Here is a 12,094-nt window from a genome sequence, read left to right as displayed (position 1 = left end):
TATTTATATATATTAAAATATTTTAAATGCATTTTTAAAGGAACTGCTTCCCTTGGATATATTACATGTTACAGTTTCATTTATTATAGGCATTCAGTCCTGAAAAATGAGTGAGTGCATCAAGGCTCTCTAAAATAGTGCTTCTTAAGATCTGTGATGAAGGACCATTTTTTCTTTCTAATATGCCAGGGACAAATACTTTTGTAAAACATACTCAAATTTAAATAACTAGAAAAATAAAACAGATGGTAGACAAAATACAAGCCCACTGATCACATGCTTGCATGTTGAGGCAATTCAAATTATTCAAAACTTCCAAACATTTACTCTCAACTTTATACTTATGTGTAATAGACCAATAACAAAAGTTCTCTGACTAGCCCTGGTGTGTGAACCAAGAAGATAAATATTTCCTAATGATCAAACACAAAAGAATGAGATTTACGGCAAGTCTGCGTTTTCTCTATCAAGTATTTAAATATTTATCAAGAATCTTGTATATGCAAGGCATTAAATCAGAGGACTTAGCGATGGGGTCCCACATTTGCAGGCTCATTTCACGCATCTCTCTCCTACTCACCCCCTGCCCTTCAGGACCTTCTCTGAGTCTCTGCCTGGCATTCTCTCCTGCTTTTTGTCACCTGGCAAATTCCTACTCGTCCTTTAAATTTTTTAAATTAAGGTATTTCTTGTATTTAAGGAAAGGGAGGGAGAATATGCCTGTATGTGCATCACCATGAAATGGAACACGACTCACAGAACTGGCACCCGTTCCCCTCTCCCTTCTCAGAGGTCACCACTACTCTGGATCTGGATTCCCAAGCAAATTCCCATACATTTTTTCATAATTTTTAAAAATTAAATATGCCTTTATTTATAAACTGTAATTAGTCCCATTTTTCATGTTTTAAATATTTTTATATAAATGGTGTCCACCTGTACACATTTATCTACAATGTGCTTTCTTTGCTGGGCACTATGTGTTTGGATTTATTCATGCTGATAAACATAGCCCCAGCTCATTCAGGTTTACTGTTGTCAATGTGGCTTTTTTTAAAAAAAAACTTTTTGTGTGATTACAAACTATGTTGCAATGAAACTTCTTATCCATGTCTGTTAATGATACTTACTAATGCTATTCCAAGCCTCTCCAGGTAGAACTGGGGATTTTGAAGATATACATAACACACCTCTATCCAGCTTGTTAGCACAGTCTAAGAAACTACCTGCAGTGGCTGGAGAGCAGCCCGAGTTCAGAACTATGACTTAATAATTTCTGTGTCCTCAGAAGCCAAAGAAGTGCCAATGCCAACCAGGCATACAAAAGCACTTACTTATTGCTTTTTATTTTATGTTTTTCCACTAACATGGTATCTACTATTTGCCAGGCACTGTTCCACATTAGCTCATTTAACCCTAACAATCTCATGAGGTTGGTACTATTATTCTCTATGCCCTATAGACCAAGAAACTAAAGCACAGAGAGGTAAAGGGACAGGGCTCAGGTCTCACAGCTCATCAAAGGCAGAGCAAGAATTGAAACCAAGACAGTCTGGCTTGGTTAAACAGCTATTAACCACCGTGTTATAATACACTTCAAATTTTTGTTGGATAAATTAGTGAATGAACACAGAAGGGTAAAAGCTAGCATACATTCTTATTCATTTGGTTTTTATAAAGCATGTATGAGTGTGAAGAGGGTGCTTTCTTCCAAATTTTGCTTTATGCTGTTTGTTTTCCTGTTCAAGGTTTAATGTTGGGAATACTTTGCTTTCTTAGAAGAAAGGGCAGATTCCGAGCCTCAAAAGAAGTAACAGTGAGCCTGGTTACCGGGCACGATGCCTCCAGGGCAGTGATATTCTGACTAGGCTCTCCAACCCTTTCCCTCCAAAACTCTCCTGTAGGGCTGTCTAGGAGTTATTGGAAAATATAAGAAATTATATTTATGCCATTTTAGGACAAAACACATTTTAAGAGACGAGTGTCAGTAATTCAAGTAAATAATGTCAGGTTAAAACAAGAAAGGCTGGTGAATCAGTACTCCAATGATGGAAAACTGCTGTCATCTGAAATCTTCCATCCTCAGCAAAGATGGATTCTACAACTTTCAAGTTACAGTAGGAGGGTAGGTCCTGTGCAGTATCACACTGGCACATTCTGACCACAGAATCCTCACTTGAATGTGCAATTACAGTTTACAAACTAGGGCCTGGAAGAAAATCCTTCTTTCTGCCTGAATAAACTCAATGGGGGCAAACTGCTTCAGGATCCTGATATACCAGATAATGTAAGAATGATAAGATCATGTAAGAATGTACGAAGGTCATGTACACTTGTAAAGGATGACAGGAGAAAATCAATCTTTATATTTCAAGCAACCAAAGAATTGGGGAAAGAAAGACAACTAATTCTTGAGTAAATAAGTGTCTTTTCTTTCTTGATGAATGTGATAACTCATCGGAGAACTAGCCTTGGCCACTGACCACATGGGGACATACTCACCTTACTGGCAGCATCTCTGGCCTGCTGAATTAATTCTCGTATTCTGTCCATGTTGTCAGAGATGTTTCCCAAGGGCAACAGCTGTTGGTTGATACTTTCAATCTTGCGCCAAAGATCAGGTAGTTTGTTGGTTAACTTATTCACTGTTGGTGAGATTAGAAAACAGAAATGTAAGATTGCGCATTAAGAAAAGGCTAACTACAATTGTTCTTACTGACAGTATTTGTCAAGTGGCATGTTTGGTCCCCAGATGTTGAACAGGATGGGTCATAATTAGTTACAGTAGTTCCCCCCTTACCCATGGTTTCACTTCTCGAGGTTTCAAGTACTTGCTATCAACCATGGTCCAAAATATTAAAAGAAAATTCCAGAAATAAGCAATTTGTAAGTTTTGAATTGTGTGCTGTCTGGAGTAGCACCCATGTGAATCTTCCTTTTTTCCAGCATGTCCTTGCTGTCTACCCTACCCACCCATTAGTCACTTAGTAGCCGTCTGGGTTATCAGATTGAAAAGACATAGTATATATAGGGTTTGGTACTATCTGTGGGTTCATGCATCCACTAGGGGTCTTGGAACATATTCCCTGAGGATAAGGAGGAACTACTGTACATGGTGAATTGTATTCTGCAATCTGGGTACCAAATCCTTTACTTTGACCACTACAGAAAGAAAAAAAAAATCTTTGTTTTCTGATTCTTTTTTTTTTCTTTTTCTTTTTTTTTGAGATGGAGTCTTGCTCTGCTGCCCAGGCTGGAATGCAGTGGCATGATCTCGGCTCACTGCAAGCTCCACCTCCCAGGTTCACACCATTCTCCTGCCTCAGCCTCCCTGAGTAGCTGGGACTACAGGCACCCACCATCACACCTGGCTAATTTTTTGTATTTTTAGTAGAGACAGGGTTTCACTGTGTTAGCCAGGATGGTCTCAATCTCCTGACCTCATGATCCACCCGTCTCGGCCTCCCAAAGTGCTGGAATTACAGACGTGAGCCACAGCGCCCGGCCTATTTTCTGATTCTTAATATTAATCATAATTCAATGCCTCATGATTAAGAAACTTATATCTCCACTTTGTAAAAAAAAAAAAAAACCAATAGCATTTTCAATGTATTTTCTAAAAATTAAAAATCCTATCTGGTCCTTCCAACTAGTAGACTACCTATATGCTTTGAATATATCCTATGTCATGTGGAGCTGTTTTCTAATGGTTTAGTTTCTGAGATCAGACTTCACCAGGGAAGAATGAAAATGGACCAAAACAGATAACAATGGAGAGAATGGCTAAGATGTCCTGGCCAGAGAACGCCTGATACCCGAGTTATCTGCATCAGTCAGAGCCTTTTTGAAGTCTTCGGTCTGTGTGCTCCCATAGGTGTCCTTAATTCTTTCCACATCTGTCTGAATGGGGTTGAGCCCATCCAGGACCTCATCTGTGATGTCGTTGGCCTTTCTGACCATGCTCTTTGCACTACTGATCATAGCATCAATATCACCTAATGCACACACAAATAGGGAGGTATAAGTATCTAAAACGTTCAACAAAAGAAGCCAACCAAGTACAATGGGTTAGGAAGATGCTGACCTCTCTGTATCCCACGAAGACCATCTCGGAGAGTTGTAAGATTGGTGGCTATCACTTCTTTCTGAACTGTCACAATATTCAGGGTTTGCTGTAGGTTGCTGAGAGCCGGATGGACTTCTAAAATAAAATAAAGCATTAGGAGGCAATTACTTTGTGCATTTTTGATTCTCCATTGGTATTTGTGGCCCCTGAAGTAGCCAGTGTCTGCACAGCATTGAGCAGACTTGCTTCTTAGGGGTCATCTCAGAGATGCCCACTGCATGTGCCCAGACCCACAGCTCTGGGATCCTCCAGTTACAGAGGTCAGCAGCAAATCAGAACCTTGAGGAAATGGCTTGGAAATACACAGGAAGAAAGAGAGAGGCTGAATAACTTGGCAAAGGCTAAACTTCTTATCTTACGCCCAGAGTAAGAGACTCTGTTTAGTAAAAGATGCATCTGTCTTATCCACTACCATGTCCTAGCACATAATGTAGTGTCTGGCACTAGTTGAGGCTTACTATTATTACCTGTTTGTTGAGTAAATGAATATATGAGTGAATGAATTAATTAATAATGCAGAAAGGATCCTCTTCCATCAGAGGACAAGAGTGTTGTTGAAAGAGCCTCATTCAGGCAAATACAGACATAAAGTAGGCATTGTTTCTGTTAATTTCCAAAATGAACGACACATTTTTAAAATTCTGTGAAAGAAAGGGAGCTAGCAGACATTGCTAGCTGATAATATTGCCATCCTTGGGTCATCGAAAATGACCAGCAAATGCTTTAAGACCATCTTGATGATTCATGGTTTCAATTATGATTCCAGGACTGGTTTACATAGTTAGCATCCTAACCCTATTTAGCACACTGAGCCTACCTCAAAGCTCAAATTTTGTAGAGAGCAACAGATGTCACACCAGAAAATCTGAATTCTTGAAATTTGCGAGGCAAATGAATGTATGTTAGTACTTTTTTGGTATTTTATTTTTCATGTCTTTAATTTTTTATCATGTGTAAGAAAGAGAGAAAGAAAGAAGGAAGGAAAGGAAGGAAGCAGAAAGGGGAGAAATTATTTAATTTACAGAGGCATCATTTAATCCCTCTGAAAGGACTAAGAGGCTAAGTGAGGGCTGTGGACTCACGGATGACAACAAGAGCCTGGAGAAACACAAGAAACAGTATTTTTGAAACAGAAATTTGGTGAGATTGAGAGAGTTTAATTATTTAAAAAAATAAGTAAGTAAAATACATGAACATTTTCCAAAGATAAAATTTATGCTTAAAAAATTCCTGGCCCTGGCCGAGCACTTTGGGAGGCCGAGGCGGGCGGATCACGAGGTCAGGAGATCGAGACCATCCTGGCTAACATGGTGAAACCCTGTCTCCACTAAAAATACAAAAAATTAGCCAGGCATGGTGGCGGGTGCCTGCATTCCCAGCTACTCGGGAGGCTGAGGCAGGAGAATGGCGTGAACCCGGGAGGCGGAGCTTGCAGTGAGCCAAGATCATGCCACTGCACTCCAGCCTGGGTGACAGAGTGAGACCTCGTCTCAAAAACAAAACAAAACAAAAAAATTCTCATGCTTCACAGTAGTAGTGGTTTTGGGGACTTTTAGTTGCAAAGATTTTAGTACTTAAGAAATTTTAAAGCAGTTATTCTAATGATCCCAAACCAATGATCTTGACATGTGGATTGCCAATACCATGATCACAGGTGAGTTAAATTAAAATAGCCTCCCCACCAAGGCCAGGCCCAAATAGGCCTATCACTCTCAAGATTTATTTATATTTATAAGGCTCTAGTTAATTTTGTATATGATGGGTGGGGGATATTTAGGATATTGGGTGGATACATGAAATTGATAAACAAATCATGAATTTAAAAAGTAGTATCTGGGCCCGGTATGATGGCTTATGCTTGTAATCCCAGCATTTTGGGAAGCTGAGACAGGAGGATCCTGTAAGGACAGGAGTTTGAGACTAGCCTGTACAATATAGCAAGACCTTGCCTCTACAAAATATACAAAAATTAGCTGGGCCTGGTGGTGCATGCCTGTAATCTCAGCCACTTGGGAGGCTGAAGTGGGAGGATCACTTAAGCCCAGGAGTTCAAAGCTACAGTGAGCTATGATTGTGCCACTGCACTTCAGCCTGGGCAATGGAAACTCCATCTCTATTAAAAATAATAATAGTAATAAAATAAAATAAATAAAAGGTATCATCTGCATTGACACTGAGATTCAAAAACAACATTTGCTTCTAGGGCTGTCCCGCCTGGTCCCAGAGGTCCTTTAAAGCTCCTGACTATCCCTGCCATTGCCAACTCCCCTTAATACCTTGCTTTAGCTTCTTTTGTGTCATCTTGGCTTCATTTAACAGTTTATCACTGTTGGAACTCAGGGTTTTAGCTTTTCTTGGCAGATCTTCCTTTATCACTGTCTGAAAGCAAAGCATTTAACAGCCTTAAACAAATGCTGTATGTTAGGAAATATGGAATAAGATTTCTATCCTAGTCTGAAGCCCGTAATTTTAAGGATGAAGTGCAAAGGGGGAAGGAGCTAGAATTAGATTGTTCCCTAAAAGATACAGTTAGGGCTCCAGGTAGCCCTAACACCTATGTGACTTATGTGGCTTGGGGAGGTGGGCCTATCTCTGGTGGCATACTGACAAATTATGTGACACTTGTTTTAGCTGCTTACTGTCATTCGTACGAAACCCCCCACAATAACAGAAGAGAGAACTTAGTTGTTTTCAGGCATTCAAGCTTTGGGACAGAAAAGCCTTTACTCATTCAAGAAGGCCTGTCCTCCTGAACTCTGATATTTAATATTTTGTTCTTTATTTTCAGATATAGGAATTATCATACGGTGCATATAAAATCCCACAGGACTCCACAGACACACCGAGATGTAAGGCCAAATGACCTGATGAAAATGCTGATCACGTTGTCTGCAAAAATGTCTCTTTTTGGTTAACGATCACAGCATAAAAGCATACCTGGTAAGATATAGGATATAATATTTGTTCAGGTTGAAAATTGATAATCAGTGTAATTTCCATCTGGTTTTACACATAGTTTTAAAACTGTGCTACAGACATGAAGTAGTCAAATACAGAAATTAACCATATCTAGAGCAAGTTCTATCCTATACAACAAGTTCTGATTTAAAATAATGCTTTGTTTCTATTCCTTGGAGCCCACGGAAAGAAAATATAAAAATGAGCCATCTCCACAGTGAATGTGGAGAAGCTGCTGGTACAGGTGCCCACCTGGAGGGCAGATTCAGATGCACTGGCAGCCCTGTTGGCCGCGTCCTCGGCCGCTTTGATGGCGTTGAGGATGTTCTCATAGGCGGTGGCGGCATCCACAGCACAGCGCACCAGCTCATCCCCGCTGGCATTTCTCTTGATCCTGGAAGACAGGGCAGGTTAGGCACTCCCCACAACCTTCCTCTGCCAGCAGCTGACATCCCCCCAAACCTTACCATTTCTTCTTTTCTTTTCTTTCCTTTTTTTTTAAGAAATGGAAAAAATAAAATATAATATAATATAAAGAGATGGCAGAGTCTCTCTCTGTCGGCCAGGTTTGACTGCAGTAGTGCCATCAACTTGAGCCCAGCCCCCTCCCATTTCATTTGGTAAGTGGATACCGGAGGTGATGGCCTCTGTAGCTGTGCCCAAAGGATGTGGCCAGGAATTAGCGCCCTTATTGCTGCTCTGCTTCTGACTTGGGCATGGGGCATTGGCCTTGACCCCACCCTCTGCCCTCCACCCAGTTCTGGAGACCCAGCCAACCCAGGGAGGGCCTTGCTTGTCTCAGGACAAGCTGCTGCGCTCAGCCCACATGGCCTTCTGGTCTCCTGGGCCATACACTCACTCTTCCAGCTGCTTTGCCAGCTCTTGTAAGGACTGCGCGTGCTTTTCTGCCTCCTCCACAAGGGATGTTTTGCCAGCAGATCTGGAAAGTTCTCTTACTTTGTCACTTAGTTCTTGTCTTGCTTCATTTAAACTGGCAGCTAATTTTTCATATTCCTATTTTTTCCAAGTAAACAAAGACAGTATAAATTCAAGCAAAGAACGTAGATGCTGATTTCTCAAACTCTATCATAACTGATGTGTTTCCAGGGGCAACAATGAGATGTTATATTTTCTAAGCCTATTTACCATACCAGTTAATCCTTGTTCACTTCAGACAGTAGCACTGGTAATATTTCCCCAAGGTTTACCACTATCTTGAACATTCTCATTATGGTGAGAAACCCTTTAGAAACCTTTACAAAAGCACAATGTTATCATCAATATAAAGTTGTAGTAAACCAAAGAACTTTTTTAATGACTTAGAAATCATTATTGTAAAAGATGCTTTAAAATCCCCATTGAACTGCTAAGAAATTGTATCAGTTTTTTTGATCAAGTCTTAAATATCTTGTTAATAAATGCTTGTATGCTTGATTTTTAAAAATAGCATTATAATTTTTTATTGTTATCACAAAATGATTTGTTCATTGCAGACAAATTAGGTAATACGTATGAACATAAGAAGACATGTCATTCATACTTTTTTTGCAAGAGAGAACTATTGTTAACATTTCAATATATTCCCTTGCATCTAAGAGACTATACTTTGATAAAACAAAAAAGTAGGTCAGCCCATTTCATTGTTTTCTCACAATATAATTAAAATATTTTAGATTTTTCTAGAGAACAACTATTTCCTCTACCTTCTGGCTTTTCTCCATCAGCTGCAGTGCAATGTTGGTTTGCAACAAAGATGAGTCTGCAGAGGTTAGATACTTGGTGAAATCACTCTGCAGGGAATTTATTTCTTTTACTTGTCTCTGGAGAAAAAAAAAATTGCTTGAGCTCCATGATATATTATCAGAAGGCACAGACAAATTTATGGGACAATAACATATAAGTAAGTTCAAAGTCAGAATGCTTTCTCGAACCTAAACATTGTCTAGGCAATTACAAAGTGATAGGAAATCAGTTCTTTTTGTAGTGGAGGTATTTTATCATAGTTCCTTAAATGATATGCCAATGAAACAATTGCTATCACTGCTGAAGAAGGTTTCTACAGTAGGGGTCAACTTGCCCAACGAGATGGGCATATTATCAAAATCTGGTTTCTGAAACAGACCAAAAGATTTTATGTAAATAAACCATCACCAACCATCAGCCAGTACCAATGAGAACACAGCAGGCACTTGACCGAGAGGTCACACAGAACCTGAGAATGCCAGGCTGGAAGGCTGCCAGAGTTCAGAGGCCTATAAAGTTGGGTCCTGCTTCCTTACCTTGGCATAATCAGCAACTTCACACAGACATGGTACCATCCAAAGAGGCTTTGGGAGCTAAGCATAGAGTCATCCACTAAGACATCATTTATTTTCATTTACCAACTTCCTCCTGTTTTGGGGTCTGCCCTATGTTATTCAACTTTGATTTCACTGTTGTTTTATAACCCTACATAATCTCTCATATTTTTGTTGTTTTAATTTTTTTTTTTTTTTTTTTTTTTTGAGACAGGTCTCATTCTGTTGCCTAGGCTGAAGTGCAGTGGCTCGATAATGGCTTGCCCCCAACCCACCAGTGTGTTCAAGTGATCCTTCCACCTCAGCCTCCCGAGTAGCTGAGACTACAGGCGCATGCCACTATGCCCAGCTAATTTTTTAAAACATTTTTGTAGAGACGAGGTCTCACTACCTTGCCCAGGCTGGTCTCAAACCCCTGGGCCCCAAGCAATCCTCTTGCCTCGGCCTCTCAAAGTGTTAAGATTACAAGCATAGGCCACTGCACCTGGCCTTATTGTTTTCACATACAATGTTCACTACTTGAAATATGAACTATAAGGCCAGGCGCAGTGGCTATAACTGTAATCCCATCACTTTGGGAGGCTGAGGCGAGTGGATCACCTGAGGTCAGGAGTTTGAGACCAGCCTAGCCAACATGGTGAAACTCTGTCTCTCCTAAAAATACAAAAATTAGCCAGGCGTGGTGGTGCTAAATATATATATATATGAACTGCAAAATCCAGAGCTCTAAATTCTGTCATTGCAGCTTCTGTATGTGACCTGTACTTTTATTTCCTATAAAGCAGATTATGGCTTAAAATGCCTTTGCTGGTGATTATGATAATTATGTTTACATATCTGACACAAAAAGTAAATTACCAAAAACATAATATATACTTTGAATTAACTATAGCAATATTAATTTCTCATCTATTTGGCAACATTATTCCTCCAATACTCTTTCAGCCGAGGATGTAGGTGAAGCAGTTTGCACTGCTTTGTCTGTGGTTTAAGTTCAGAATCTTTTCTGGTAGCTGAAGGCTAGAAATGACTATGGTTTTGCATTTAATGCTTTGTTCCTATCTGATCTGGGTCTGAGGTGGTATAATTAGATGTACAGACAGGTGCCTGACTATGCCACTTTATTAATAATAAAGATCTCTTCTTCTCTCATCCTTATTAATGAAAGTGTGCAGCTTCAAACTGTGAACTCACCTGGATGGCTCCCAAAGCTCTCTCATTTTCTTGGTTCAAGCCATTTGCCTGCTTGGCTCGGGCAGCTGCCTCCTGCAGCCGAGCACGAAGGTCACTGAGTTTGGCTTCGTATTCATTTAAAGAATCCCGTATACTATTAGCAAGCCCGTTGTTCTCCCCCTGGTGGGTTTTCTGCCAGGTCCTTATCCGGTTCAGCACTGTAATACATCACTTCACGTTTTCTACTTGATAGAGGAGCACACTGAAGCTGGGTTATAAAGACTATGAAGGGAGAATCGAGTTTCTACTCATTTCATGGTTTTCCTTGAACTTTGGAGGGGATGGGAAAGGAAACTCACATTGACACAGACCTGCTATGTGCACTGTACATGTTGCCTCATTTAACTTCCACTGAAAAACAATAAATTATCATTCTCATGTTTAGATAAGGAGATGGAGGCCATGAGAAATGAGATGGCTGACCCAGGGTTACATGGCCAGTCAGGCTCAGGACTTGAACTTGAGCTGACTGCAGGGGGTAAAGTGCATGCTTCTTCCACTGTGAATACTGCCTATTTACAATTAAAAGCCAAGACTCACATTAAATTTGAACAATAAAAATTTAAGCAAGAAAGCTGCTAGTATCTATATATTAACCACTGATACATCATTTTATTAAAGAATAAATACCAGTACCTGAAAAAAGTATGCACTAAACTAATATTTCTCAGTTTTGAACTAATGAGGCATTTTCTCTAGTCAAAACCTTTTGATGTATTCTGTTAATTTCTAGTATATCATTTTTTGTTTGTTTTTGTAATAGAAATTTGAACATCCCTAATCAAAAAAGCCAAAATCTGAATTGTTTCAAAATCTGACATTTTTTTAGCAATGACATGATGCCACAAATAGAAAATTCCACATCTGACCTCATGTGACAGGTTTCAGTCAAAATGCAGTCAAAAGTTTGTTTCAGAGGCTGGGCGCGGTGGCTCATGCCTGTAATCTTAACACCTCGGGAGGCTGAGGCAGGCATATCGCTTGAGGTCAGGAGTTTGAGACCAGCCTGGCCAAAATGGTAAAACTCTGTCTCTACTAAAAATACAAAAATTAGCCAGGCATGGTGGCAGGCACCTGTAATTCCAGCCACTTCTGAGTCTGAGGCATGAGAATCGCTTGAACTCAGGAGGTGGAGGTTGCAGTGAGTTGAGATCACACCACTGCACTCCAGCCTGAGCAATGGAGTAAGACTCTGTCTTACACATACACAAACACACACAAGTTCATTTCATGCACATCATTATTAAAAATATTGTATAAAATTACCTTCAAGATATGTGTATAAGATGTAAATGAAACGTAAATAAATTTTATGTTTAGACTGGGTCCCATCTCCAAGAGGTCTCATTAAGTCTATGCAAATATTCCAAAATCCAAAAAAATCAAAAATCTGAAACACGTCTGGTCCCAAGCATTTTGGAAAGGAAAACTCAACCTGTAGTAGTGCTAATACCAATTTGTGATTCAAAAATTCAATAGT

The 12,094-nt window shown here is 39.8% G+C and overlaps 1 protein-coding gene across 1 annotated transcript in view; it reads right to left on the bottom strand.

The window, feature by feature from the left end:
- Positions 1 to 12,094, bottom strand: part of LAMA3 (laminin subunit alpha 3) — a 275,849-nt gene that overhangs the window by 44,196 nt on the left and 219,559 nt on the right. Inside the window, exons 47-54 of the mRNA XM_017883982.1 lie at positions 10,576 to 10,772; positions 8,788 to 8,904; positions 7,944 to 8,098; positions 7,337 to 7,478; positions 6,403 to 6,505; positions 4,085 to 4,201; positions 3,816 to 3,995; positions 2,503 to 2,645 (exon numbers count right to left, since the gene is read on the bottom strand). Coding sequence (XP_017739471.1) covers positions 2,503 to 2,645; positions 3,816 to 3,995; positions 4,085 to 4,201; positions 6,403 to 6,505; positions 7,337 to 7,478; positions 7,944 to 8,098; positions 8,788 to 8,904; positions 10,576 to 10,772 — 1,154 coding nt within the window. The remainder of the gene's footprint in view (positions 1 to 2,502; positions 2,646 to 3,815; positions 3,996 to 4,084; positions 4,202 to 6,402; positions 6,506 to 7,336; positions 7,479 to 7,943; positions 8,099 to 8,787; positions 8,905 to 10,575; positions 10,773 to 12,094) is intronic.

This window comes from Rhinopithecus bieti, unplaced genomic scaffold (assembly GCF_001698545.2).
Source record: "Rhinopithecus bieti isolate Rb0 unplaced genomic scaffold, ASM169854v2 scaffold_13577, whole genome shotgun sequence".
Taxonomy (NCBI): domain Eukaryota; kingdom Metazoa; phylum Chordata; class Mammalia; order Primates; family Cercopithecidae; genus Rhinopithecus; species Rhinopithecus bieti.
Note: the sequence above shows the minus strand (reverse complement) of the source record. Positions and strands in the feature narration are given on the sequence as shown.